This window comes from Suillus clintonianus (genome assembly GCF_016758775.1).
Source record: "Suillus clintonianus strain FC179 chromosome Unknown DEU56scaffold_20, whole genome shotgun sequence".
NCBI classification, from domain to species: Eukaryota; Fungi; Basidiomycota; class Agaricomycetes; order Boletales; family Suillaceae; genus Suillus; species Suillus clintonianus.
This window is the reverse complement of record NW_024539244.1, coordinates 281481-304372: the sequence shown is the minus strand read 5'-3', so window position 1 is coordinate 304372 and position 22892 is coordinate 281481. Positions and strand designations below refer to the sequence as shown.

General features: G+C 48.8%; 6 protein-coding genes across 6 annotated transcripts; 3 read left to right on the top strand and 3 right to left on the bottom strand.

Moving 5' to 3' along the window:
• Positions 1-2048: 2048 nt before the first annotated feature.
• DEU56DRAFT_237654 (uncharacterized protein) lies at positions 2049-3793 on the bottom strand. Its single transcript, XM_041345233.1, has 6 exons — positions 3445-3793; positions 3158-3400; positions 2676-3095; positions 2604-2619; positions 2427-2547; positions 2049-2369 (listed from the first exon to the last, which is right to left on the bottom strand). Exons 1-6 carry the CDS (start codon positions 3583-3585, stop codon positions 2099-2101), a joined length of 1212 nt encoding a protein of 403 aa, XP_041210680.1. The 5' UTR covers positions 3586-3793; the 3' UTR covers positions 2049-2098.
• Positions 3794-4804: 1011 nt separating this feature from the next.
• Positions 4805-5923, top strand: DEU56DRAFT_237632 (major facilitator superfamily domain-containing protein). The gene is made up of 4 exons (XM_041345232.1): positions 4805-5399; positions 5449-5612; positions 5669-5757; positions 5810-5923. The coding sequence occupies exons 1-4, from the start codon at positions 4902-4904 to the stop codon at positions 5839-5841; spliced, it is 783 nt and encodes a 260-aa protein (XP_041210679.1). The 5' UTR covers positions 4805-4901; the 3' UTR covers positions 5842-5923.
• Positions 5924-12369: 6446 nt separating this feature from the next.
• On the top strand, positions 12370-13240 carry DEU56DRAFT_732753 (major facilitator superfamily domain-containing protein; the record flags this gene model as incomplete). Its single annotated transcript, XM_041348291.1, has 3 exons — positions 12370-12592; positions 12648-13014; positions 13081-13240. Coding segments are annotated over 3 exons (750 nt in total), but the record flags the coding sequence as incomplete, so codon positions are not given.
• A 1024-nt stretch (positions 13241-14264) lies between these two features.
• On the bottom strand, positions 14265-16569 carry DEU56DRAFT_979226 (uncharacterized protein). Its single transcript, XM_041359734.1, has 14 exons — positions 16452-16569; positions 16041-16386; positions 15976-15989; positions 15769-15925; positions 15447-15706; positions 15355-15398; positions 15283-15301; positions 15183-15232; positions 15094-15129; positions 15019-15043; positions 14868-14964; positions 14694-14813; positions 14546-14635; positions 14265-14477 (listed from the first exon to the last, which is right to left on the bottom strand). The coding sequence occupies exons 2-14, from the start codon at positions 16185-16187 to the stop codon at positions 14412-14414; spliced, it is 1125 nt and encodes a 374-aa protein (XP_041210677.1). The 5' UTR covers positions 16188-16386; positions 16452-16569; the 3' UTR covers positions 14265-14411.
• Positions 16570-18017: 1448 nt separating this feature from the next.
• Positions 18018-19660, bottom strand: DEU56DRAFT_910635 (uncharacterized protein; the record flags this gene model as incomplete). The annotated part of the gene is made up of 12 exons (XM_041357202.1): positions 18018-18113; positions 18169-18294; positions 18349-18445; positions 18500-18524; positions 18577-18612; positions 18664-18713; positions 18764-18782; positions 18836-18879; positions 18928-19187; positions 19245-19401; positions 19452-19465; positions 19514-19660. 12 exons carry the CDS (start codon positions 19658-19660, stop codon positions 18018-18020), a joined length of 1071 nt encoding a protein of 356 aa, XP_041210676.1.
• Positions 19661-20506: 846 nt separating this feature from the next.
• Positions 20507-22367, top strand: DEU56DRAFT_790994 (mitochondrial carrier domain-containing protein). Its single transcript, XM_041352635.1, has 12 exons — positions 20507-20768; positions 20819-20842; positions 20895-21035; positions 21089-21100; positions 21150-21174; positions 21224-21334; positions 21388-21431; positions 21486-21746; positions 21798-21824; positions 21876-22008; positions 22064-22100; positions 22155-22367. The coding sequence occupies exons 1-12, from the start codon at positions 20697-20699 to the stop codon at positions 22228-22230; spliced, it is 963 nt and encodes a 320-aa protein (XP_041210675.1). The 5' UTR covers positions 20507-20696; the 3' UTR covers positions 22231-22367.
• Positions 22368-22892: the final 525 nt, after the last annotated feature.

Below are 22892 nucleotides of genomic sequence, written 5' to 3'. Positions count from 1 at the left end.
CTAAGCAGGCTCCACATAGGTGATACATGTGGGCTGGATTTTGCATTGCGTCGCGCATTCGTTTCGTGTTCCAATCGTGGAATACATACTTGACGGTACGATTACGTCTCATGCTGCGTTCTCGGCCTTCAAACGCTCTACTTGTCATATCATGCTACTAGTTTCTCTGCCTATATGATATCTCCCCGGACACACCTCAAACTACCTCGGTATCTCATGTACTCTCCCAACAGATGGATTTGATGCTGGACCACCTTTCAGTCGTATGGGAATCCAAGATCCCATGCTCGCCCCAGTAGTTTCCCCTCGATATCCACAACAGGTATCTCGGCCTTTTGCGCCACGGAGTCGTCCCCAAACACCTCTCTTCACCCAGCCGAACGTCCTCAAGAAGCGAAAGCGCCATAGAGACAGCCTCGCATACCCTAATGCACTGCAGAGCGAATCAGGAGACAGCCTCCCGCGACGTCCGCGTAAACGTCAGATGCTCTCCTCGAAACCATCATCTTCATCTGCAGAAAGTTTACCCGATATCGCAATCACAGGAGCACACGACTTCGCAGTTGCTAAACATAACGACAATGTTAGATCAACCCATGTTGTTACCCCCCGATATATGCTTCGCAAATACAACTTCCGATAATCTTACCCCATCCGCTCCCCGTTACCTTACTCCCCCCTTCGAAGCTATGTCAACACATAAATCCCGGGGGCCATCAGTCCACTGTTCTCCGAGAAACGATCAGGGGCACGAGAAGGCTGTTGACCCCAAATGCGCCTACGAATGTACCCCTGGATATACTCTCATCGCGAACGGTACCAGCCCTATTGCGCTTCAAGACTCTCCTCATGTGCCTGCCAACTCTCCTCCTGTGCCTGCCATTGACTTCACCCGAATGCAATTTTCCTCCAGGAACCGTTGGCGTTTTCCCCTTATGCGTTTGGAACCAGTAGTCGCGACCGCCAAAGTCGAGAGCAGGGAGGATAGTGAAGACTCCGCTAGTCCAACGGCCTCAGATCACACCCCCATTCGCATGTTTGCGCAGGATATGTCTTCAACTACGCAGCCCCCAGGCGATCCAGAAGCCGGCAGGAGCGGAAACTACGAGAATACGGAAACCACATTGCCCGTCATACACCAAGGCAACCGAGTAACATCCTACAGCTCTCTGAGACGTCTTGGCGATGCGATTGACTCCAGAAACGACACAGCGACATATCACATGGATCAACTTATACGTACGAGCAAACGTGCTACAGGTCGCGATGATGTTCGATTTGCAACGCTATGGGAAAACAACGCGATGTGGAAGGGTATGCGATTCTGGCATGAAAACCTGAAAAAGCCGAAATGGAGTGCAGATAATAATATTGGTGTAGCATAATTTTAAATATTCCCCCATGTCGACCTCGAACGCATCATCAAAACATTGATATCGATCAACCCGGGAAGATTTTGGAAATTTGGTCGTGCTGCGTCATTTATGCCGGAAGCTTCCTTTGTAGATTCCGGAGATCATTTTCGACACCCAAAGTCAGTGGCATTGCTACGGCACAGGAGCGCACAGGATTGAGTCTTCGCTGTGAAGGAACCCCAATTGGCGTAGTCACCGGTAGTATACCGTTCATACGGGTCTGCGCCATATGGTTTGCACGTCTGTCTGTGCACCGGGCATTTGGTGAGAAGTTGGAGTGCCGGTTGGCATGAAGAGCGGATAATCAAGTTGCTCTTAATATCCGTTAGTGAGGATATGCTGTATAGCGAGGTTTAGTCCTAGGCCTGGCTGGACCCGCAGTCGAGGGGGTCTCCCCTAGAGTGACTAGAATCGAAGGGAAGAAAAGTTCTTCCTCAATTCATGTCAAGTCCTGGGGTTGCCCCGCGCATAAATCCGTGCTTCCTAGAAAGTCCTCATCGAATGCCTGGTTCTACCGTTACTCACAGATCCAATATAAATATAAAATCCAACAAGAAGCAACTCGCCATCATTTCAAAATTTAATATTGGATCAACTATCAGAAACAACCAAGCATGCGTATTGTACGGCACTATTTTTTTTTGTGAATACCGAACAAACAGGATCAGATCATCATCAGGCTTTTACTCTGGTTTGTAGTCAGGGCGTAACGAACGGACGACCTTTCCGACTCTCCAGATCTCCTGCTCGTCAATCTCTTTCAGCTCTTTGGCCAAGTCTTCGCGATAAGTGGCGCGCCCGTTGAATTCGAGCGCTTTACGCGTCTCCGTGCCGTTCTTTACGCTTTCATAAAGCCTCTCGAACACCGGACGATTTGCGTCCTCGAAGATCGGCGCCCAGTCAAGGGCACCTCGTCGAGCGGTGGTCGAGCAGGCGTTGAACATGTAATCCATGCTGTGGGCGGTGAGAGGTCACTGATTTTGTGAATCCAGAATTATAGAGAGAACTTGCCCTTTTTCTCCGATTAGGGGATACAGAGATTGGGTGGCTTCTTCGACGGTTTCGTTGAATGCCTCTGAGGGCGAATGGCCGTTGGCACGAAGCACTTTGTATTGTGCACAGAATAAACCCTCTGTGAATGGTCAACCGGTCAGACTGCCGTCAATGATACGACAGCGATGGACTGACGGATAGCGGCTGCGAGCTAGGAAAGGGACTCGATCTCAGCGTATACACGCAGATTGATGACGGAGTACTCACCACACCACGTTCACCAGTCAGATCTGAGTACACCTCCTTCTCAAAGGTTGTTTCGTACATGTAACCAGAGCCGATAGCGACACCAATAGCTACAGCTTTCTCCATTGCTTTGCCAGTCACGTCTTGGAAAACTGCGACACTGGAGTTAATGCCTCTGCCCTCCTTGAAGAGGGTCCGGACAGTGCGACCGGATCCTTTTGGCGCTACTAGAATAACGTCGACATCTTTTGGAGGGATCACCTTGGTATCGTCTTTGTACACAACTGAAAATCCATGTGAGAAGTAGAGGGTTTTGCCTTTCGTGATGAGAGGTGCGATCTGAGACCATGTTGATGATTGTGCTGCATCTGATAGTAGATTCATGATGATTGTACCCCTGTCGATGGCTTCCTCGATAGGAAAAAGTGATTCTCCGGGTACCTACGGCATACCAGAAATCGTCAAGATTTTGTCTGCGTGGAGTATTTAGAAAGGGAACGAACCCATCCATCCTCTACTGCCTGTCTCCAACTTTCTCCGTCCTTGCGAACGCCGATGATGATATTGATGCCGTTATCACGAGCATTCAAGCCCTGACCATGTCCTTGTGAGCCATAGCCAATGAGAGCGAGGGTGTCGTTTTTGAAGTAGTTTTGGAGTTTTGCAAGAGGCCAATCACTGCGCTCGTACACGACTTCTTTTGAACCAGCAAAGTCGAGCGTCTTCAACCCTCTAGTAGCAAGAACCTGAAGAAGTTAGTATTTTTCTGCTTGGATGACTGCTGACTCACCCGCTTATTTGCTACCGCTGGCTGCTGTTGACGCGCCAACAACGAATAGGTTGCAGTCTGTAATGGCTTTTTGGCTAGTAACCTTGGAGTAGCTCGTGCGGTACGGGAAAGAGCACGGAGAGATGATGAGGTGGAGGCCATTTGACTGTCAGAGCAGAGTCCAAAGGTTTAGCGCCGGAAGATGGAGCCGTCATCGGTTCTTAAAGCGAGAGGAAATGTCCGTTCCTTCGGGAACGCCAATCAGAGCGCCCGCAGCCCTGAGTAGTAGCCGACGTTTGATATGATGACGTAGCATGGGCTTAGACAAGGCTCGACGGTCTTGACTAGGCTCGTTGATATTACCATGGATGGTTGAGACTCGAGTGGTGTACTATGGTGTAGCCAAGTCTGACATTGAGGCATAGTCAGACTGGTCGTCTTGATCAACGCAATTTGAGTTTTGGTAGTTGTCCCCTTCTGAATCAGTCCACGTGACTCAAGCATCACACGTACTCTACATCATTGAAATTCTGTTTGATTGACGTACTTCCGGCCATGAAGCCTTCAATTCCATGGGGTCAAGTACTTGTTAAGCCTTAATTGAAATGAGCACCATGGTGATGAGGACGTAGTCAGATCAACCACTGACGAGTAATATCACAGCGCAGCTTCAGGGTGATCGTGATTGGAGTTAAAGCAAAGTACTGCCACCCGCAACTGATTAGATTCATCCTCACGACGGGTCTAAATCTGTGAGCAGTGAGCACAAAGCCAGGAATGCCTCGGTAATCTGAGCGGGCCCGTATATGCTCCGCGGTAAGGTCATGCCCGCCGTGCAGACTCTCCCGCGCGTGACCTTATTCTGAGTCAGCAATTTTACAATTAAGGACTTAACCTCCTCACACTTTACGTACTTGTGTGCGGTCCGAGAACTTAGACTCACAGTCAGTAAAGGCTACTGAGGAATTAAATATGCGACCAGAGTACACACGCGGTGCGCTTTCTTAACTACACACTGCACCAACGTGACTTCACAGGTCCATGATCGATCATCATCGCCACAAATCAACCATATGGCGAAACACACAGTCTAAAAGTATTCCTCGTTTCAGAACTCGTTGTAAGCCCAATCATATCTCGAACTATACTAATACGCTTTGTGAAGATGATACCGTGCCAAGTCCATTGTTACATAACTTGCACACTCCTTGCAAGGATGATCCTCGCGTTTTCGTAACTGGGCAAATTTGCGATGTGAAGCAACGTAAGTATATTATTTTTTGAACGCCTCGACTTCACAAGAATCATACTAATGAATGGCCCCCGGATCTGAGCCTTCGTCGCGTCCCGACTGTCACGGCAATGCTGATGGGCCATGCACCGTGCGGTTGTTTTACCAACAAGTCATGTTACAATAATCAAGATTGGGCTAGTCTGTACTGATTTTAGACACCATCCTGCCAGTGAGATACGTAGGCATGTGGCCCTCGGTCTCTCCGATCCAATTTAGAGGCCCTCATATGAATAGCCGTGGATTCTTCACCGAAATAACAAGAACCCCCCACCAATCAACCATGCCTGAAACTGCACCTTGTAATTTTACGACGTCCTTGGACTCTCACCAAGATCCAGAGTCCAAACCCGCCAGCCTCCTCGGCCAACTTGCACCTGTACCCTATGATTATACATCACCCCTAGGGTCCCGCCAGGACCTGGAGTCGAAAGACTCCAGTGTCGTGGCTTGGGCGGAAGCGGACCAAGATCGTCCATCTATTCCTACCAGTCTGTGGGCTGAAGGTGGTTTTCTGGGATGCCTCACGCTTTTTGGTGGCTTCTTAGGAAGTTTCGCAACCATGGGGCAAGTCAGTTCATTTGGAACATACCAGGCATGGTATGCCGAGCATCAACTATCCTCCTATACACCGTCCGAAATCTCCTGGATTGGCGGGCTTCAGCTTTGGGTCATGATGTTCTCGGTCAGTAGATCATCGCTTGTATTAACGCAGATCCTTACATACGTTACAGGGTGGACTTATTGGTCGCTTGTTCGATGCTTATGGACCCACGCCGTTGCTCGCATCTGGGACCCTTATATACACATTCAGTTTGATGATGACATCATTAGCAACCCGGTACTACCAGTTTATGATTGCTCAAGGATTTCTTCTTGGGTTGGGGGCCGGATTAGTGTGAGTTTCACCTAATTTTATTGCCTTGTCCTCGAAATATCTCATATTGAATATAGGTATAACCCGTGCATCGCCGCATCTACCTCCCGCTTCCGTCATTTCGCAGGTACATCTAGTGGTATCGTGCTAGGTGGTTCTGGTGCAGGCAAGTACCCTTGTTTTGACTGCCTATAAATGAACTCTAATTATTTTTACAGGCGGTGTAACGGGATGTCCCGTAGGGACATAGACAGAGGAGATAGAGTCACGGGAGAGAGTGCCAGGGGTCATAGGAGGTTCGGGGTCTCTGTAGACATAGGCAGCATGTAGGCACGTTGTAGAGACAAGCAACAACATCGGTGTTCACTTCGACTCCAGGACTGCAGGTCTGGCTGGTCCATCTGGTGATGAGAGCGGGAGGAAATCCCTGGGATACAAGCAACGTACAACGAGCGTAGGACAAATTTTACTGGACGACATTGCACAGATACGCGGAGGACAACGACGAGAGACACTATCAGGCAGCACACTCTATTCTCCTACTTCTCCACAATTTCCTTCAATATCGAACAATTCAACCAACACTCCAGCAAGACGACGCAATTTTTCCGTACCCACTTATATCGATCAACAACCATCTCTTAGCACGCATACAACGTGTTCAGACGCAGACGTATTACTGCGACCAGCGTTTTTCACCCCAAGACAGAACGACAACTCACCGGATTCATCAGAATCATCGCTGACCCCAACCAAGCCGAATACACCAGCTATTCCAACGCTCCCGAAGATAGACTTACCACTTCATTTCTGGCCCGCACAAACACCGACAATCGCCCCACCAACAAAAGTCAGAACAGCGCCAGTAATTGCGCATAGAACAGTTCCCCCAACCAGCATCACAACCGCCCCGACGATCAAACCCTTAGTAACAGCAAGAATGGCAACAGACAACCCTCGTGCAATTCCGCTATTCTACGGCGATTATGGTGAAAAGGAGGAACCATCAACGTGGTTCGCACAGTTCGAACTTTCGCTTCCAGTTAGCTGGGGAGATTCGGAACGTATACAAAGGCTGGGCATGCAGTTAGCTCCAGGACAACTAGCGGACGAGTGGTTCCGAGCTCTTACCTCGTCCCAGCTAGCCACATTCCAAAGTATCAAGGCAGCCTTCTTCAAACGATGGCCACCATCCAAACCACCCAAGCTAACACGTGCACAGCAGAAAGAGAGGATCAGAGCGCAAGTCTTGAAGGAAGAGGAGATTGGAATATGGTTGCCAGATGGGCGAACAGGGAATTACGCGCACGTCACATGGGCTATGAAGGTATCACGACTTGCACTGGGCATGGGAGATGTAGACGCCGTCTTGGTGGAATACGCCCTGGAGAACATACCTGATCTTCTCAAAGACCACCTCACATGCAGCTATTCGGCATGGGACGAGTTCGTTCAAGATATACAGAGCGTCCCTAGCATCAGAATTGAACGAGGACGTGAGGACTTAGAGAAGAATCGAGCACGCGACACGGACATTGCACGCCTCAAAGCGCAGAGCACATCGCCGTATGCCATCACTTCCCCTCCAAGTAACATCAATCGGTCAGCATCTCCAGCATATCGACCAACGTTAAGGCAGACAGCGCCAACCACCCTTAACGTGGGACCATCAATAATGCAAGCCCCCATCCCACCACCAATGCTAGCGCGAGGGAACTACCCAGCAGCACGCGGTACACCTGTAGTACGACCGCCGCTCACACGAGCCATGATCATGGAGAGACTAGCGACGGTAGCACAACGGCCAAACACAGAAGCAGGAGCACGGCAGTATGAGTCAGACATCATACAATGGCATCAGATACACGGCCCAGACGCAGTGCCAACGCTCGAACGCCCATACCCGCTACGACCTGGAACAGCACCGTGTGGCTCGGGAGAATGCTACAACTGTGGGATGATGACAGACCCGGCACACATTAGCAGCCAATGCCTAGTGGAGGTACCGATCCGCCCGTTAGAAGCACGATGGCGTCAAACTGTAACCAACATGATGCGACGCGTGTCACCACTCGCATCGCGTTACACGTACGCGGCAACACCAGTGCAATATGTCATTCCCAACACCCATCAGTACTACAACCCATACGGGATGACAGCCGCGACACCCGTCTATGCAGTAGCACAGTATGAAGAACCCTATAACGGCTGGGACGAAGCGCAGGAAGTATGGAGTAACCAAGAGGTGGGACACACTTGGGGTTCGGAAAACTACATGGGGCTGCCGCATTCGGCGGACCAGCAGTAGTCCCTATGGAGCGCCGACAAACCAACCTGCCTAGCATCCCTCTCCACTCGAACCCTTTGCTAACACCTCAGAACCTTACGATAGACATGAACAATACAGTACATAATACATACGCCACCCCTATGCCGCCTCACCTTCCCTCTAGTATCTCAAACGACGAAACACCAACGTCGCCATCGCATATCTCTACTCTTACATCTCAAGATAATGGGACAAAACCTGCGCCAGTAGCAGACCCATTAAGTTCAGGACTGGTTGTACCTCCTTTTTCGTTGAGCAATTCTATTACTGATGTTTATGTGGTGGATGATCACGGCAAACCCATTAGAGCTCGAACGAGCAATCCATTCATCACGGTGCCGGCAGTGCACGGACCACGCGGGGAGAAAGTTCGCTTCCTAGCTACTGTCGACAATGGAGCCATGATTAACGCAATCGACGCGGGGGCATACCAGCGTATAGCAAGACGATTATCCCCGCTAAGTCCATCAACACGAACACTACGTATGGCTGACGGATCACTCGTAGCATCAACAGGCATTTGGACGGGGACCGTTTCTTGGGGACCTATCGACGTGCAAACATCATTTGAAGTGTTTCCCAGTGGAGGATCATGGAGGATGCTACTAGGGAAGCCTATACTAGAACAAGTCAACGCCGTCCAAGAATACGGCACAGATTCGATTATCTTGCCGCTCGGACCTCTACATCATCGTATCGCCAATTTCTCAACGTTTCGTCCCCTCCCAGTACCATGCTTACCTACAGCCATTAGTTTCCCATCACGCTCAGTATTCACGAAGGCAGACGACGTGTCGAACAACACGATCCCTCAGATAGACAACGAGTCCCAACCGGCTGTTCTCTACGTCGACGACGATGCAGGAAAACCTTTGATAGGTGAAGTACCAGAATTTTCTTTACCAACCAGAGCAGATGACATTTTCACAAGGTTAACTGATCGAGGACCATTTTACGCACCACGAGTCGAGGCAGTCGTCAATGCAGTCCGTTATGGGACGCAACTTCAAGCTGAACAACGACAAAAGGCGCGTAATTTAGTTAGTGAATTTGCGGACTGTTTTGCACTATCTGTTAGGGAAGTTAAACCGGTCGACTTCATCAAGTTTCGATTAGCAATACCAGACGGCACGACGTTCTCCAAGAAAGTTCACCAAAGACCGTTAACGCCAGCCCAACGAGAATACCTCTTCCCGGTACTAGACGAGATGCGCAAAGCGGGAATCACGCGGTTCATACCCTCCGACGAAGTGAAGGCGATTGCGTCGACGGTTCTAGTACAGAAGACACATTCGGGGACCAGTCTTTCGTTAGATGAGATCCGCCACATTGTTAATCAACAATGTGTTGACCTCGGTGAGCCGCCGGACTCGACTTACAAACCAATCTCAGGAAGTACCCCTGCAGCAGAACCACTTGACCTTGCTAAGGTCAAATGGCGCATCTGTCAGAACTTTAGCGAGGTCAACAAGGTATCGAACGTAGCATCAACCCCGCAAGGCGATATCGCAGCGAAACAGCAACGACTCGCCGGACACGAATATATTTGCGTATTGGACTTCGCATCAGGCTTCTATGCCATTCCCGTGGACGAGAGCAGCCAGCCGTATCTATGTTTCTATACCGAAGGCAGAGGATATGAAACTTACCAACGCATGCCAATGGGCGTCCAAGGTGCGCCCTCCTGTTTTAGCGACCTCACTGCGATGGCGCTGCACGATATCTTGGCGAAGCTCTTGTTTGAGTTGTATGTAGATGACGGGGCCATGTCGGGCGATGTGTTCGAGGAACTACTCACTAGACTTCGTATATTTTTCAACAGATGCCGCGAGTTAGGACTGTCAATCTCGCCAACGAAAACGCAGCTCTTTATGCAAGAAGCCGTTTTCGGGGGATCGAGAGTGGGACGAGATGGAATCAAGCCGGACTTGGCTAAGATCACGGCGGTGGCTGAATGGCCAGTACCTAGCAACTTGCTAGAGTTGATGAGGTTCCTAGGCCTGACGGGCTACTTTAGATCTCTGATCAAGGACTATGCACGCATAGCGGTGCCTCTTACTGATCTCCAACGTAATCTCGACCGCCCACCGCACAGCGCGCAAGCAGGTAAACGGAAATACAGGCAATTCCTACGTGAATATAATCTAGCAAGCTACTGGGAACCGAGGCACACACGAGCGTTCTTACGACTCAAGCAGATCCTAGTGTCGGAACCAGTCTTGCGAGCACCGAAGTTCGACGGCACGCCATTTATCGTCACTAGCGACGGGTGCAAGGATGGATTTGGGGCCGTTCTGTCTCAACGTTTCACAACACAACTCGAATCCGGAGAAACGAGAAGCAAGATCCATCCAGTAGGGTTTGCGTCGAAGCGCACATCCCCAGCAGAAGAAAGGTACAAACCCTACTTACTGGAGTTTGCAGCCCTCAAGTTCGCGTTTGATCATTTCGGTGGTACCATTTGGGGCTTTCCGGTGGAAGTAGAAACTGATTGTATTGCACTACGAGATACTCTACTGAGTGAGAAGCTATCGCTAGTACACGCACGATGGAGGGACGGGATTCTAGCGTACCACATTGTGGACGTACGACATCGTCCCGGTAGCTCGAACACCGCAGCGGATGCGTTAAGTCGTCGAGCATCAGGACGACCTCGAATAGATGGGGACGGGAGCGCTTGGTCCGTGAGCGAGGATTGGGAGGTTGCACATGGGCTGGTCAACGACTTACTCCATATTGACATAGCTGATTCCACTATCACAGAGCTGCGGACACGTTTTCAAGACGAACCGTTATTTCTGGAGGTTATCGACGCACTGAGCAATCAAGATGGCGCTAAGCCAGAACGTGACCGTCGACGAGCACGACATAGAGCGCTGGGGTACATTATCGAGGAGGGACGATTGTGGAAGATCGCAGATGGTAGAACCACCAGGGCACGCTCTCGTTTGGAATGCGTCTCCCAACGAGAAGCAATCGAACTCGCCAGACAAGAGCACACGGACAATGGACACTGGGGACGCGATCTAACGAAACTCAAGCTCTTAGATCGTGTTTTCAGCCCCAAACTAGACCGGTCCATCGTGAAAGCGATACTCGAATGTCCCCAATGCAAGAATTTCGGATCTACGCAGTTACACGCCTTAATGTACCCTATAACCCGTCGCCACCCGTTCGAACTCATCGTCGCCGATTATCTTTCCTTACCCAAAGGAAAGAACGGATTTCACAATGTTCTACTCCTCCTTGATACATACTCACAATTTGTTTGGGGTTTCAAGCTTAAAGTGTACGGCACGGCGAAGACAACAGTCGAAGGACTTAAATCTATCAAGCACACGTTCCGCGCACCCGATACATTCATGACCGATGGAGGGTCTCATTTCGACAATGGCGACGTACGTGCGTGGTGCACAGCGCACGATACCAAACACCAGGTTGTAGCAGCGTATTCGCCGTGGGTCAATGGACTCGTCGAAAACGCAAACGGGAAGCTGTTGGGACGACTGAAGAGATTGTGCAGCCCAGAGTTGGGGGAAGATGAATATGATAGCGTGAAGGTGGATGAGTTGCCTCGATCGTGGCCAGACCAATTTGACACCGCGATACGACAACTAAACGAACGCATCATCCCCGCCTTTCAATTCTCTCCAAAAGAGCTCCTCCTTGGCCTAGTCGTCAACACCACTCCCACACCATCATCCAACGCTAGCGAAAATCTCTCGAGTACCGACGTAGACGTACATATGGCGTACGTCGATCAACAGCGCTTAGACGGCGCAGATCATGCCACTGCGCACGCAATCAGACGCAAGGCAACTTTTGACAGAAAGGTTCTCAAATCGAGCGCAGGTGAAGTCATATTCGAACCGGATCAATTGGTGCAAGTCTATGCTAATTCTTTAGATATGACTATGGCATCATCACGAAAGTTACAGCCGCGATGGTCAGCTCCAAGACGCATCGTGTCTAGAGTAGGGAACTCGTACACTCTTACAACCCTAGAAGGCTTTCCCCTACAAGGACTATTCCACGCTCGAAGACTCCGTCGTTTCATCCCTCGAGACGGCACAGCCCTTGCATCCATGCAAGCTATACTAGGAGACAACGTTGAAGAAGACGATCTACCGGAGCAGGAGATAGACAGAAGAATAGAGCTGAGCGAAGAGTTCGGAAGTGACGAAGAAGGGGAGAACGCAGACGACGAAGACATAGACCAGGATAGTGGTGGATACGCCCCCGGAGGCGCGCACTTGGGGGGGGGGCATATGTAACGGGATGTCCCGTAGGGACATAGACAGAGGAGATAGAGTCACGGGAGAGAGTGCCAGGGGTCATAGGAGGTTCGGGGTCTCTGTAGACATAGGCAGCATGTAGGCACGTTGTAGAGACAAGCAACAACATCGGTGTTCACTTCGACTCCAGGACTGCAGGTCTGGCTGGTCCAGCGGTGCCGTGTTTCCCCTGCTGCTCCAACGCCTTCTCAGTACTGTCGGGTTCGCATGGGCTGTCCGCATACAGGGGTTTCTTGCACTTGCGTGCTGCATCATCGCAACGCTCACAATTTCGAGTCCTTTACCTAAAAATAAAAACACACCATGGATAGACACCAAGTCATTCCGCGATACGAAATACATGATGGTGTGTATCGCATATGCTCTTATATGCCTCGGTGAGCACCATACGACCATGCGCGGTGATCAAAGCTAACCACCGATCATGTACAGGTTTATTCATTCCATCCACTTATATCGTCCAATACGCACAAGCACAAGGCTTGTCCCAAAATATCGGATTCGATCTTCTATCCATCATGAACGCCGCCAACACCGTCGGACGCATTGTTCCAGGCTGGTTCGCGGACAAATTAGGGAGATTCAACTTGATGATCCCCTCTGCTCTACTAGCCGGTGTTTCATGTATAGCCATCTGGCTATTTGCGCATGATACGGCGACTCTTGCAGCATTCGCTGTGATATACGGTTTGTTTGCAGGTGCGACGATGGGATTGGACGTTGCTGTTACAGCACAGATCTCGCCGCCGGAAAATTTCGGTACACGCGTTGGGATGTCCTACGCTTTCATGTCTATTCCGTAAGTCCCCATCGCAGCGTGCTTTTAAAATCAGAGCAGGGCTTAATTATTATTATTGTCCTACAGATCCTTGGTTGGAAGTCCCATAGGAGGAGCCATCTATGCAAGCCAACATGGGGGATACTCAGGAATGATCGTGTTCGCTGCGATCTTCAATATTCTAGGATTCGTTTTCTTAATGGCGGTAAAACTCATGATCAACCGGAATATCTTTGTTATAGTGTAATATCGTCAGGTCACATAGATCGCCCACCTTACGCCCCGTAGAACAAAAACAACAAAAATTGTTGTAGGTATAATATCTTCAGGTCACATAGATCGCCCACGCTAGATACTTACGCCCCGTAGAACAAAAATAATTGTAACTCCACGCAACTCAACTTGTGTTTTTATTTCATCCAATTTGATTCGACGAGGCTCTCAGATCTCGGTTTCTTGGCGCTCGCAACATGGGAGACAAACTCGGCGCTCGCTGAGTGGTGAATTCAAGCCGCGGATATAGCCTATACCGATATATATACAAGCTGTCAGAAGAAAAACATTGATATAATGTCCATGAGAAAATGTTGAGAAATATAAATTGAGCGTGTGCCACAATGCCTCAGGCTCAGATCAATGACCGACTTTGGGTCTGGACTATGTACTAGTAGCTTTCCTCGCCATGCTACGGATATCAAACGGCCAGCGGGAGACTTCCCCACGCCAGGCCGGACATTCGCGAGCCTTGAAGCTTGAAGTGCAGCAGCGACACAAGGTGTCTCTCAGATTAACACATTCTTGTCCTTTGTAAAAAGAATACTTCTCTCTGCATGCATAAGATACAAATGGACATAAAATAAAGAAGCTTGTCTGATGGTTACGAGTCTGTTTTGGACTCTTGGTGCCGTTTGAGTTTTGACCCTGCATGGGATACGACTTTGGACGTTGCACGTTGCCCGGAACACGCCTTGTGGAGACACCGGCGCCCGCGGTATTGACTCGGAGAACTGTGATGATGAGCGGCCGTCCAATGACGTACAGCCTGAGAGTGTGAGAAGGGAAGGCGACGAGGAGTGCGATCACTGCGATGAAATGACTTGTGTGATACGGAAAATTTGAAGTGCGGGCTGCGTGTTTTAGACATGTGGCGATGCGCTAGGGAGCAGCATCAGAGAGAACATTGTCATGGTAGAGATATGCACTTGCCTTCGACACAGGTCTGCGTGCGCCGCCGCCGTGTGACCGGTCTGACGGTTGACTAGTGACTGGTTGGCCAATTGAACTGAACCTTTTGTAAGTAGCTTCGAAGGTCTCGAGCTATGTGACGTTGATAGTTATAGATCTCTTCAGTTGCTCATCTAGTGCTAGAAGCTGATGCTGTCAAATCATGGCTATAGCAGCTAGTTGTATTGAAGAAGTCATTTTTGGTCGTGGAAAACATAAACATAATACGGCAAATACAGTTTGCAGATACCCTTCTCGCACTGGATCAAGAAGTGTATAAGTAAGAAACGATAAATACCAGTGTGACCAGTACTGCAGCCTGCTATACCTGAGAAGTCTGACGCTCCAAGTCCGCCAACTTGTCGTGTTTAATGCAAACGTCTCGAGAAACCGAGATAGCGATATTTGGATGGTTTATCTGATCTCATAGTCAGAATACAGCCCATGGCATTAGACAAGTATGAGGGGAGATGTACCTCCTGCCGTGATGATTGATTACGTATGTATGCAGAACTGTCGGAAGAAAATTCGGGGGATAGTTCGATGTCCGTATCATACTCGGACTTTGAAATGTTTCTCATGAAATTCTGGTTGCGCTACGTATTGGATCAGTAATGTCGGGGCTGTTAAGGAATCTGTCTATCACTTACGCTACCTGCGGAACGGTGTGCATTGCGGGTAGGATTGCGCGGAAGACTGATGACGGTTCCGCTAGCAACATCCTCATGGACCTGTCGAATGTTCAACCTACACAAGATTAGAGTCCCCATTCTTTGTGCTTCGTAGTGCTGGTTCACTCACGCTGCCATCAAGCAGTTTGCAAAAACTAAGGAACAGGGGATGAGCGCTTGCGGAATCATGAAAAAGAGTTATTACTTTCTGTGTAAAATAGGTAGACTCCGAACCACCAGACTATGTAACTGCATCAGTAAGATCCAAAGGGAATTTCCGGATAAGGCTCTTACAGCTATGTGGAGTTGTGCCCCATACGACAAGAATCACAACCGCAGTCATACTTTGTGTTGAGGGTTAGACGGCGCCATTGCCACTGGCATACCACTGTACCTTAATACCAAACCAGTTTCTGCAGGACGATAATCAACTTTTTGAAGAAATGATTTTCAGATTTTCCCTCACCGACTGTGTATGCCAAGAGACGGTCGAGTAGTTTCATCGTCGTCCTATAACCGGTGAGCTTATAACCGAAGGATAACTGGCATATTACTTACGGCCCAATCGCTGTATTTTTTTCACGGTAAATATAATAACACTGACCTCCTGCAACAATGATGTCGGCTCCCGCGCCCGTAGCAAAGCAGGCAGTAATCAACCACCTCCATTTTGTCGAAAACACAACTAAAGATATGTCTCCAAATACTTGGGCTGCCACGACCATACCGCCTGAAAATCGGAATGATGCAAGACCCCAGGCGAGACATGGGAGGAACCACTGTTTCGAAAGCACATACATACGGTGTGCGAAGAAGGACTGGTTTTGAACGTGAAGACTCAGGACATATTAATGTGGGGATTGAGGAGACAACGTTTTACCTCTACGATATATGCGATTGAGCCACTAAACACGATTGACCACGCGTAGCCAGCTGGCATGGTCGTGACCGCGAGCGCGTCATGTTGTCCAAACTCTGTCACAGTAAGGAGATACATTCCATGCATAACAGAGATCGTGTGGCCAATTTCTTCCAACCTGTCCATTTAGCCATTAGGAGGAGGATGGGTTTGAATGGAACTACACACCATATCCAGATCACCTGAGAGCGGTATAAGGCTAGTAAGTATTTGGTATGTATTGAAGTACTCACCAGCAGCTTTATCCAGCGGCGATCATTCGGATACCTTTTGAAGTAGTAATAGGTCTGCAAAGTGTAGATCCCAAACAAAAATGTCATGATGGAGCCCCCCACATGGAGAGGACCAAGTGTGTTGTTGGGATCTATGGTGGAAGCCATGGGGAGAACGTTTGTACAAGCGATGCGACTCTCGCAACCACTTTAATATTTTGTACAGCTCTGATATCAAGCTATTGAGATCCAGGAATAGATCCTCCTGTATATGGGATGTTGCCTATCATACTTGCCATGTCCCGCTAGTCTACCGCCATGAGAAATCTGGCAAACGAATGTCCAAGACTACATATGATAAGCCTCGCTAAAACACCATCACCAAGAGCATCACCAAGAGCATCACACTGACATGACAGCGTGGTTACGTACCTACTACTAAAGTCACCACAATGTTGATTGTAGTGAGCGTTCAGTGGATACCTGATGTACTGAGACCGACGTGGATCACCCCCAGTAAGAATCAGTTGTATGCCCTTGATGGAAATTGATGCATTTGTAAGTTTGGAGTGGTCAGTAGACCTAGATCGATGGAAATCTAACTTGTACAAACAAATCGTAACGGTGCGGGCGGTCCCCGACTCTCCTTTGTCGACGAAGTTCTGACGAGCTGTACAAAAGAACGTCCATGACCTCCACAGAAAATAGCGCCTGAAACTAGTAAACACAAAGTCAGTAAGACAACTCAGTGAGTCATCAATATAAGGATCAAACTCCAAAACATATGTATCTTCGAACTGCAAAAGCTTGCAAGTAAAATTAGATATAAGCTCATGCGCGCACTGCTTTAGCCGGAGGCTTTTTCAACTGACCCAACAACAAAGAACGACATGACAACACGCATCGATCATCAACAGACATCATACTTTTCACACTTCATTGATTTCCCGTCGTTCTCCGTCCGAGTGCGATGATCCGACTTTCTGTAGAGGGTGCGTGTGACCAACTGAAGTACTTGAAAGCATGCGCAAGTTACGGCCGTCTGGGTGCAGGTATTGGCAGGGTCTGCAACTGTTGATGCCCTCGGCAACATGAAGCGGAGTTATAATGAAGCTCAGAGTCCTATGTGCTCATCCACTCAGCGGGGGAAGAGGTTGAAGTCGAGAAAGGAGATGACCGTGAGCTCAGTGTGCCGCTGTATGGCTAGACAGGCTGACCCAACGTCCATGGTCCATTCTCAGCGTGTGGACAGGGGAGAAGCGGCGGGCAGTGATCATGATAGTATTATCGATACGTATTCAACCACTGGCGACTTCAAACTCCGCAAACCGTGCCGAGTGTGCCCGCCCAAGACCGTGTCACGGTTCCAGACCTGAGTCTGAGCAGACCTGCACCAAGACCGGCCATTTCAGACTTGTCCTCGTCAAGTCATGGCACGGCTAGCTCAGATTAATATTCAAGTTCCATTGAGGAAGGCAATTTCTAAGACCGCCGGAGTATATGTCACGGTGGTAAGACGTACGACAAATAAGTACTCAGCACAATTTTCTACTGCACAAAGTGCTTGTGTGTCATTACCATATTGTCACCATATGCATTATGAATACGGTTACTTGAGTACTGAATCCTGCAGCTGCGGACGTGCACATGTAGACAAGGGACAACGGCAATCCGTATAAAGAATTGACCCCTGTAAAGTACGTTTGTTTGGGCAAAGAGTTGACGCCGTTAACCCATATGGCAAAGCAGCCCCTGGCCGAAGCAATAGACCGAGGCTAAAGAAACGACAACGAAGAGGGAAACATTGAAGCATTGCAAGGCGGCGCCACCTCAGTCCCTGGAGAAAGCAGAAGGCGAAGTGGTATAAAATAATCGCTCTAGCGTCGACAAGCCCAAAATTTACAATGCTAGACATAACCCCAAAGTCACACGTGTGCAGAAAACCCTTCCAAGATGTGTATAAATAAGTAACGATGAATACCGGCGTGACCAATACTGCTATGGCTGAGAGATCTGACGCTCCAAGTCCGCCAACCTGTCGTGTTTAATGCAAACGTCCCGGGAAACTGAAATAGCGATATTTGGATGGTTTATCTGATCTCATAGTCAGAACCAGCACATGGCATTAGGCAGATATGAGGGGAAGTACCTCCTGCCGTTGTGCTTGATCACGCATGTATCCAGAACTGTCGGAAGAAACTTCGGGGGATAGTTCGTAGTTGATGCCCATATCATACTCGGACTTTGAAAGGTTTCTCATGAGGTGCTGGTTGCGCTACGTATTGGATCAGTAATGTCGGGGCTGTGAAGGAATCTAATGATTACTCACGCTACCTGTGGAACGGTCTGCGCTGCGGATAGGGTTGCGCGGCAGACTGATGATAGTTCCACCAGCAACATCCTCTTGAACACGTCGAGTGTTCAACCTGCACAAGATGTAAAGTCTCCATTCTTGTGTTTCGTAATGCTGGCTCACTCACGCTGCCATCATGCAGTTTGCAAAAACTAAGGAACGAAGGATGAGCGCTTGCGGAAATATATGAAATTGAATTGTTACTTTCTGTGTAAAAGAGGAAGACTCCGAACCACCAGACTAACCGCATCAGTAAGATCCAAAGGAATTGATCTGGATAATGGTTCTCACAGCTATGTGGAGTCGTGCCCCATATGATGAGAATCACAACCGCGCTCATGCTTATTGTTGGGGGTCAGACGGGTCCATTACCACTGGCATACCACTGTACCTTAGTACCAAGCCAGTTTCTGCAAGACGATGATCAATTTTTGGAAGATAGGATTTTCGGAGTTTCCCTTACCGACTGTGTATGCCAAGAGACGGTCGAGTAGTTTCATTGTCGTCCTATAACCGGTAAGCTTATAGTAGAAGGGTCGCTGGCACATTACTTACGGCCCAATCGCAATACGTTTTTCACGGTAGATATAATAACACTGGCCTCCTGCAACGATGATGTCGGCTCCCGCACCCGTAGCAAAGCAGGCGGTGATCAACCATCTCCATTTTGTCGAAAACACGTCTAGAGATATGTCTCCGAACACCTTGGCTGCGGCGACCATACTCCCCGCGAACCGGAATGATGCAAGACCCCAGGCGAGGCATGGGAGGAACCACTGTTTTGACAGCACGTACATACGGTGCGCGAAGAATGCCTGGATTTGAATATGAAGACTCAGGGAAATGTGGGGATTGAGAAGACAATGTTTTACCTCTACGATAGACCCGACTGAGCCACTGAATATGATTGACCACGCGTAGCCAGTTGGCATGGTCGTGACCGCCTCCGCGTCAGGCTGTCCAAACTCTGTCACAGTAAGGAGATACATTCCAGTCATGACAGAGACCGTGTGGCCAATTTCTTCGAACCTGTCCATTTGGTTATTAGGAGGAGGACGGGTTTGAATGGATCTACACACCATATCCAGACCACCTGAGAACGGTATGAGGGCTAGTAATTGGTATGAATCAGAGTACTCACCAGCAGCTTTATCCAGAGGCGATCATTCGGATATCTTTTGAAGTAGTAATAGGTCTGCAACGTGTATATCCCAAACAAAAATATCATGATAGAGCCCCCCACTTGGAGAGGACCAAGTGTGTTGTTAGGATCTATGGTGGCAGCCATGGGGAGAACGTTTACCGATGCGACTCCCGCATCCACTTTAATATTTAACACATTTCATAAAGCTCTGATATGAAGCTAGTCATACCCAGGAATAGATGCTCCTGTATATGGGATGTCGCCTATCACATTTGCAATGACCGCGGTTCTACCGCCGAGACCCTGGCAAAAGGATGTCCAAAGCTACATATAGACAGAGCGCCAAAACACCATCATCAAGGGCATCACGCTGAGATGACAGCGTGGTGACGCACCTACAACTAGTGTCCACAAAGTGTCCACAAAGTGTCCACATACTTTTGTTTCCTGTGCAGTGAGCGTGTGTACTTGCTGTACTGGGACCGACGTGAATCACTCTTCGCTCTGCTGTATTCTCAACAGTAAACCCCGATCATTCGATCGAGGGCTGCGCAGTGCGAATCAGCCTGGCTCAAATCTGCTTATGCTACCACCTAAATGGTACTCCTTGATTACTTATGACATGAGCATTAAGGAGCTAGAATGTTTCGACAGCACGAAATGGGCTAAGCTTTGGAGTGGTTGGTGGGCGTACTCTTCACGGCAATTTCCAGGACTGATGATCGGGGAAGGTGGACCATGGTGTGTGGCTGCCAAAAATTGACCGGATGTGCACGAGGTTGATGCGGCGTGCGGCCGTCTGATGGACGACGGGGCTTGGACGGGGCGATAGTCACGATGGACACACCGATGTTATTATATACCCTACACACAGCCTATAAGTTAAAAATTTGCACTTTATTTACGTTTATAAATTTAACAAAATAAATTTCCGAAAGCGTCATTTCCGGGCACCACGGCCGCGGTGACGCCAGAGAGTACCAGACTTTGACCAGACTCTCCACATTTCGTGGCATTCGGGAATGTGCCAACGAGTGATTAAATGAAATATTGGTCCACTCTACGCTGCTATATAGTAAAGGATCAATCGTCATGATCCTTTAACATTAATTTCTCACAGGCCATCAATACTCGCGTACTATTCTGCTTTCGTGCTCTTCGTTGTATCAACGCTTCAACCATGTCCACCGGCGCCCGTCAACTCTCAACCACGGAAGGCTTTCTATGTGGTGGTTTGGCAGCTTGTATAGCTGTTAGTAGTTTTTTAAAAACTTCTTGCACTGATTTGCTGAAGAATACCAGGTGACAGTATCCAACCCTGCAGAGGTTTGCGTTTCAACCAACGCGCAAACTCTGAGACTTACTCTCGAGATATCAGGTTGCCAAGACTCGGTTGCAGTTGCAAGGAGAGCTCGTCAAGGGCGGTGGTCTCAAGGTGTATAACAATGCTTTCGACGCAATGATAAAGACATGGAGGAATGAAGGTATCCGCGGTATGCAACGCGGACTAGGTGTCGCGGTATGTCGGTCTACAAATTTTCATCCTATCTGCCTGACCAGCGTGCTCTCCAGTATGCGTATCAGGCAAGTAAATAATTATATTGATACGAGACAACGCTTATTATAAGTTTAGATCCCACTGAATGGGTCTCGCCTAAGTGAGTGACACGTGAAGCAATCCTGTGACCTGGCCTGAAATTTCTCCAGGTTTCTATGAGCCATTCCGGCGGACTATCAATCGTGCATTTGGTTGGTCGACTGCAGACCAAGTACCTATTACATCCTTGGTTGCTGGCGCAGCCAGCGGTGCTGTCGGAGGTGTGTTTGCTTTACCCTCATACATGAGGTTTTGCTTACACATTTCAACACAGCTATAATTGGAAATCCCCTGTTTCTCGTCAAGGCGCGTATGCAGGTGATCAGTCTTCTTCGTCATCTGCCTAGTACTGAGTGACTGATATGTCTAAAGGCATATTCGCCCGCTCTTCCTATAGGCACACAACGTCATTATAAGAACTCTTTCAATGCCCTGGCCACGATCTGGCGGACCGAGGGTATTCGTGGTTACTTCCGCGGAATGGATGCTGCTATTCTTCGCACAGCAATGGGCTCATCTGTTCAACTACCGACATATAACTGGACTAAGAATCAGCTTGTGAGACACGACATTTTACCCGGTGACAGTGTGTGGACGTTCCTTGCGAGCAGCTCAGTTTCTGGTGTTTGCGTGGTATGCTCAGCATCAAAATTTACCGCCACAGTCTTTGATTGATTTTCGCAGTGCCTTGTCATGCAGCCGGCTGATACTGTAAGTTAATGTGTGTTTATTTGATTTGTGCCGCCTACGTGTCACTTCTAGGCACTCACGAGGATGTACAATCAACCCACCACGAAATTACCCGATGGGAGGGTCGTTGGAGCGCTCTACAAGAGTCCGATAGATTGCCTGTGGAAAACTGTCCAAACAGAGGGAGTTCTCGGCTGGTACAAAGGTATGTGTCAATGACCAGGGGATGATCATAAAAGGCTGAATGAATCAACGGGAAGGTTCTCTTGCTCACTTCTTGCGTATCACCCCTCATACGTGAGTTGCTACACATTGACACTTCTCCTGAGTGTGACATTTACCTCCCACCAGGATCATAACGCTCACCATGAATGATGTGATACGCAATATATATAAAGATCTTACCTGGGGTAGGTCCTATGTATAACGATTGTTGCATAGACGTGAGTGCCTATACTTGGCGCTTGTTGGACATAGAGTTCTCGGGCAACTTGCTGGTTCGTTGCAGCTCGTTCCATATACCTTATCTTGCAAGACAATAATAGGATGAGTGTTTTTCGCGCGCTTGTGCGACCTCCTTGTAAGTGTATCAACCGATAAAACAGCGCGTCTGCGCAGATCTGTTTCAAAATTAGCCATTCTGTACAACTTTAATGCGCAAATATTCTTGTTGTCAGAGCGTGTCCATGCTTTGTTCCCAGTAAGTACACATGTGGAGTCCGACACGTCGCATAGCACTGCATTATTCTGCATGTGACACTTTGTTTATTATTCCCTGGTAGTACTCAGTTCCCCGTACTTATTCCTTTGGATGATGGCTACTTACACAGTTGGAGTCGAGGTTGGCATAGATGCTAAGCGAATTTGGTCACTGGACACCATCGGACAGCCTGCCCCATTTATCACCGACATCTCCGACGTCCCACCGCTTATTACTCGGGTGACCTGATCCTCTTTGATCGCTGATGTGATCAATTCTTACAGGTAACAGCTGGTGTTTGCCTTAAGAATAGCTTGACGGCGACAATGCGTTTTGCCTATTATTATACAAGTATGTACTTCATTCTAAATCCGACTCCTTCTCTTACT

Coding starts and splice junctions, on each gene's coding strand:
- DEU56DRAFT_237654 (XM_041345233.1), bottom strand. CDS start 3,585: ATGGCCTCCACCTCATCATCTCTCCGTGCTCTTTCCCGTACCGCACGA. Junction 3,096..3,157: donor AGGCAGTAGAGGATGGATGG/GTTCGTTCCCTT, acceptor GGTATGCCGTAG/GTACCCGGAGAATCACTTTT. Junction 2,370..2,426: donor CCCCTAATCGGAGAAAAAGG/GCAAGTTCTCTC, acceptor CACCGCCCACAG/CATGGATTACATGTTCAACG.
- DEU56DRAFT_237632 (XM_041345232.1), top strand. CDS start 4,902: ATGTGGCCCTCGGTCTCTCCGATCCAATTTAGAGGCCCTCATATGAAT. Junction 5,613..5,668: donor GGGTTGGGGGCCGGATTAGT/GTGAGTTTCACC, acceptor TATTGAATATAG/GTATAACCCGTGCATCGCCG. Junction 5,758..5,809: donor GCTAGGTGGTTCTGGTGCAG/GCAAGTACCCTT, acceptor TTATTTTTACAG/GCGGTGTAACGGGATGTCCC.
- DEU56DRAFT_979226 (XM_041359734.1), bottom strand. CDS start 16,187: ATGGCTTCCACCATAGATCCCAACAACACACTTGGTCCTCTCCATGTG. Junction 15,707..15,768: donor CAATCGCATATATCGTAGAG/GTAAAACGTTGT, acceptor GTTCAAAACCAG/TCCTTCTTCGCACACCGTAT. Junction 15,399..15,446: donor AAAAATACAGCGATTGGGCC/GTAAGTAATATG, acceptor CACCGGTTATAG/GACGACGATGAAACTACTCG.
- DEU56DRAFT_790994 (XM_041352635.1), top strand. CDS start 20,697: ATGTCCACCGGCGCCCGTCAACTCTCAACCACGGAAGGCTTTCTATGT. Junction 21,432..21,485: donor TCGTCAAGGCGCGTATGCAG/GTGATCAGTCTT, acceptor ATATGTCTAAAG/GCATATTCGCCCGCTCTTCC. Junction 22,101..22,154: donor TTGCGTATCACCCCTCATAC/GTGAGTTGCTAC, acceptor ACCTCCCACCAG/GATCATAACGCTCACCATGA.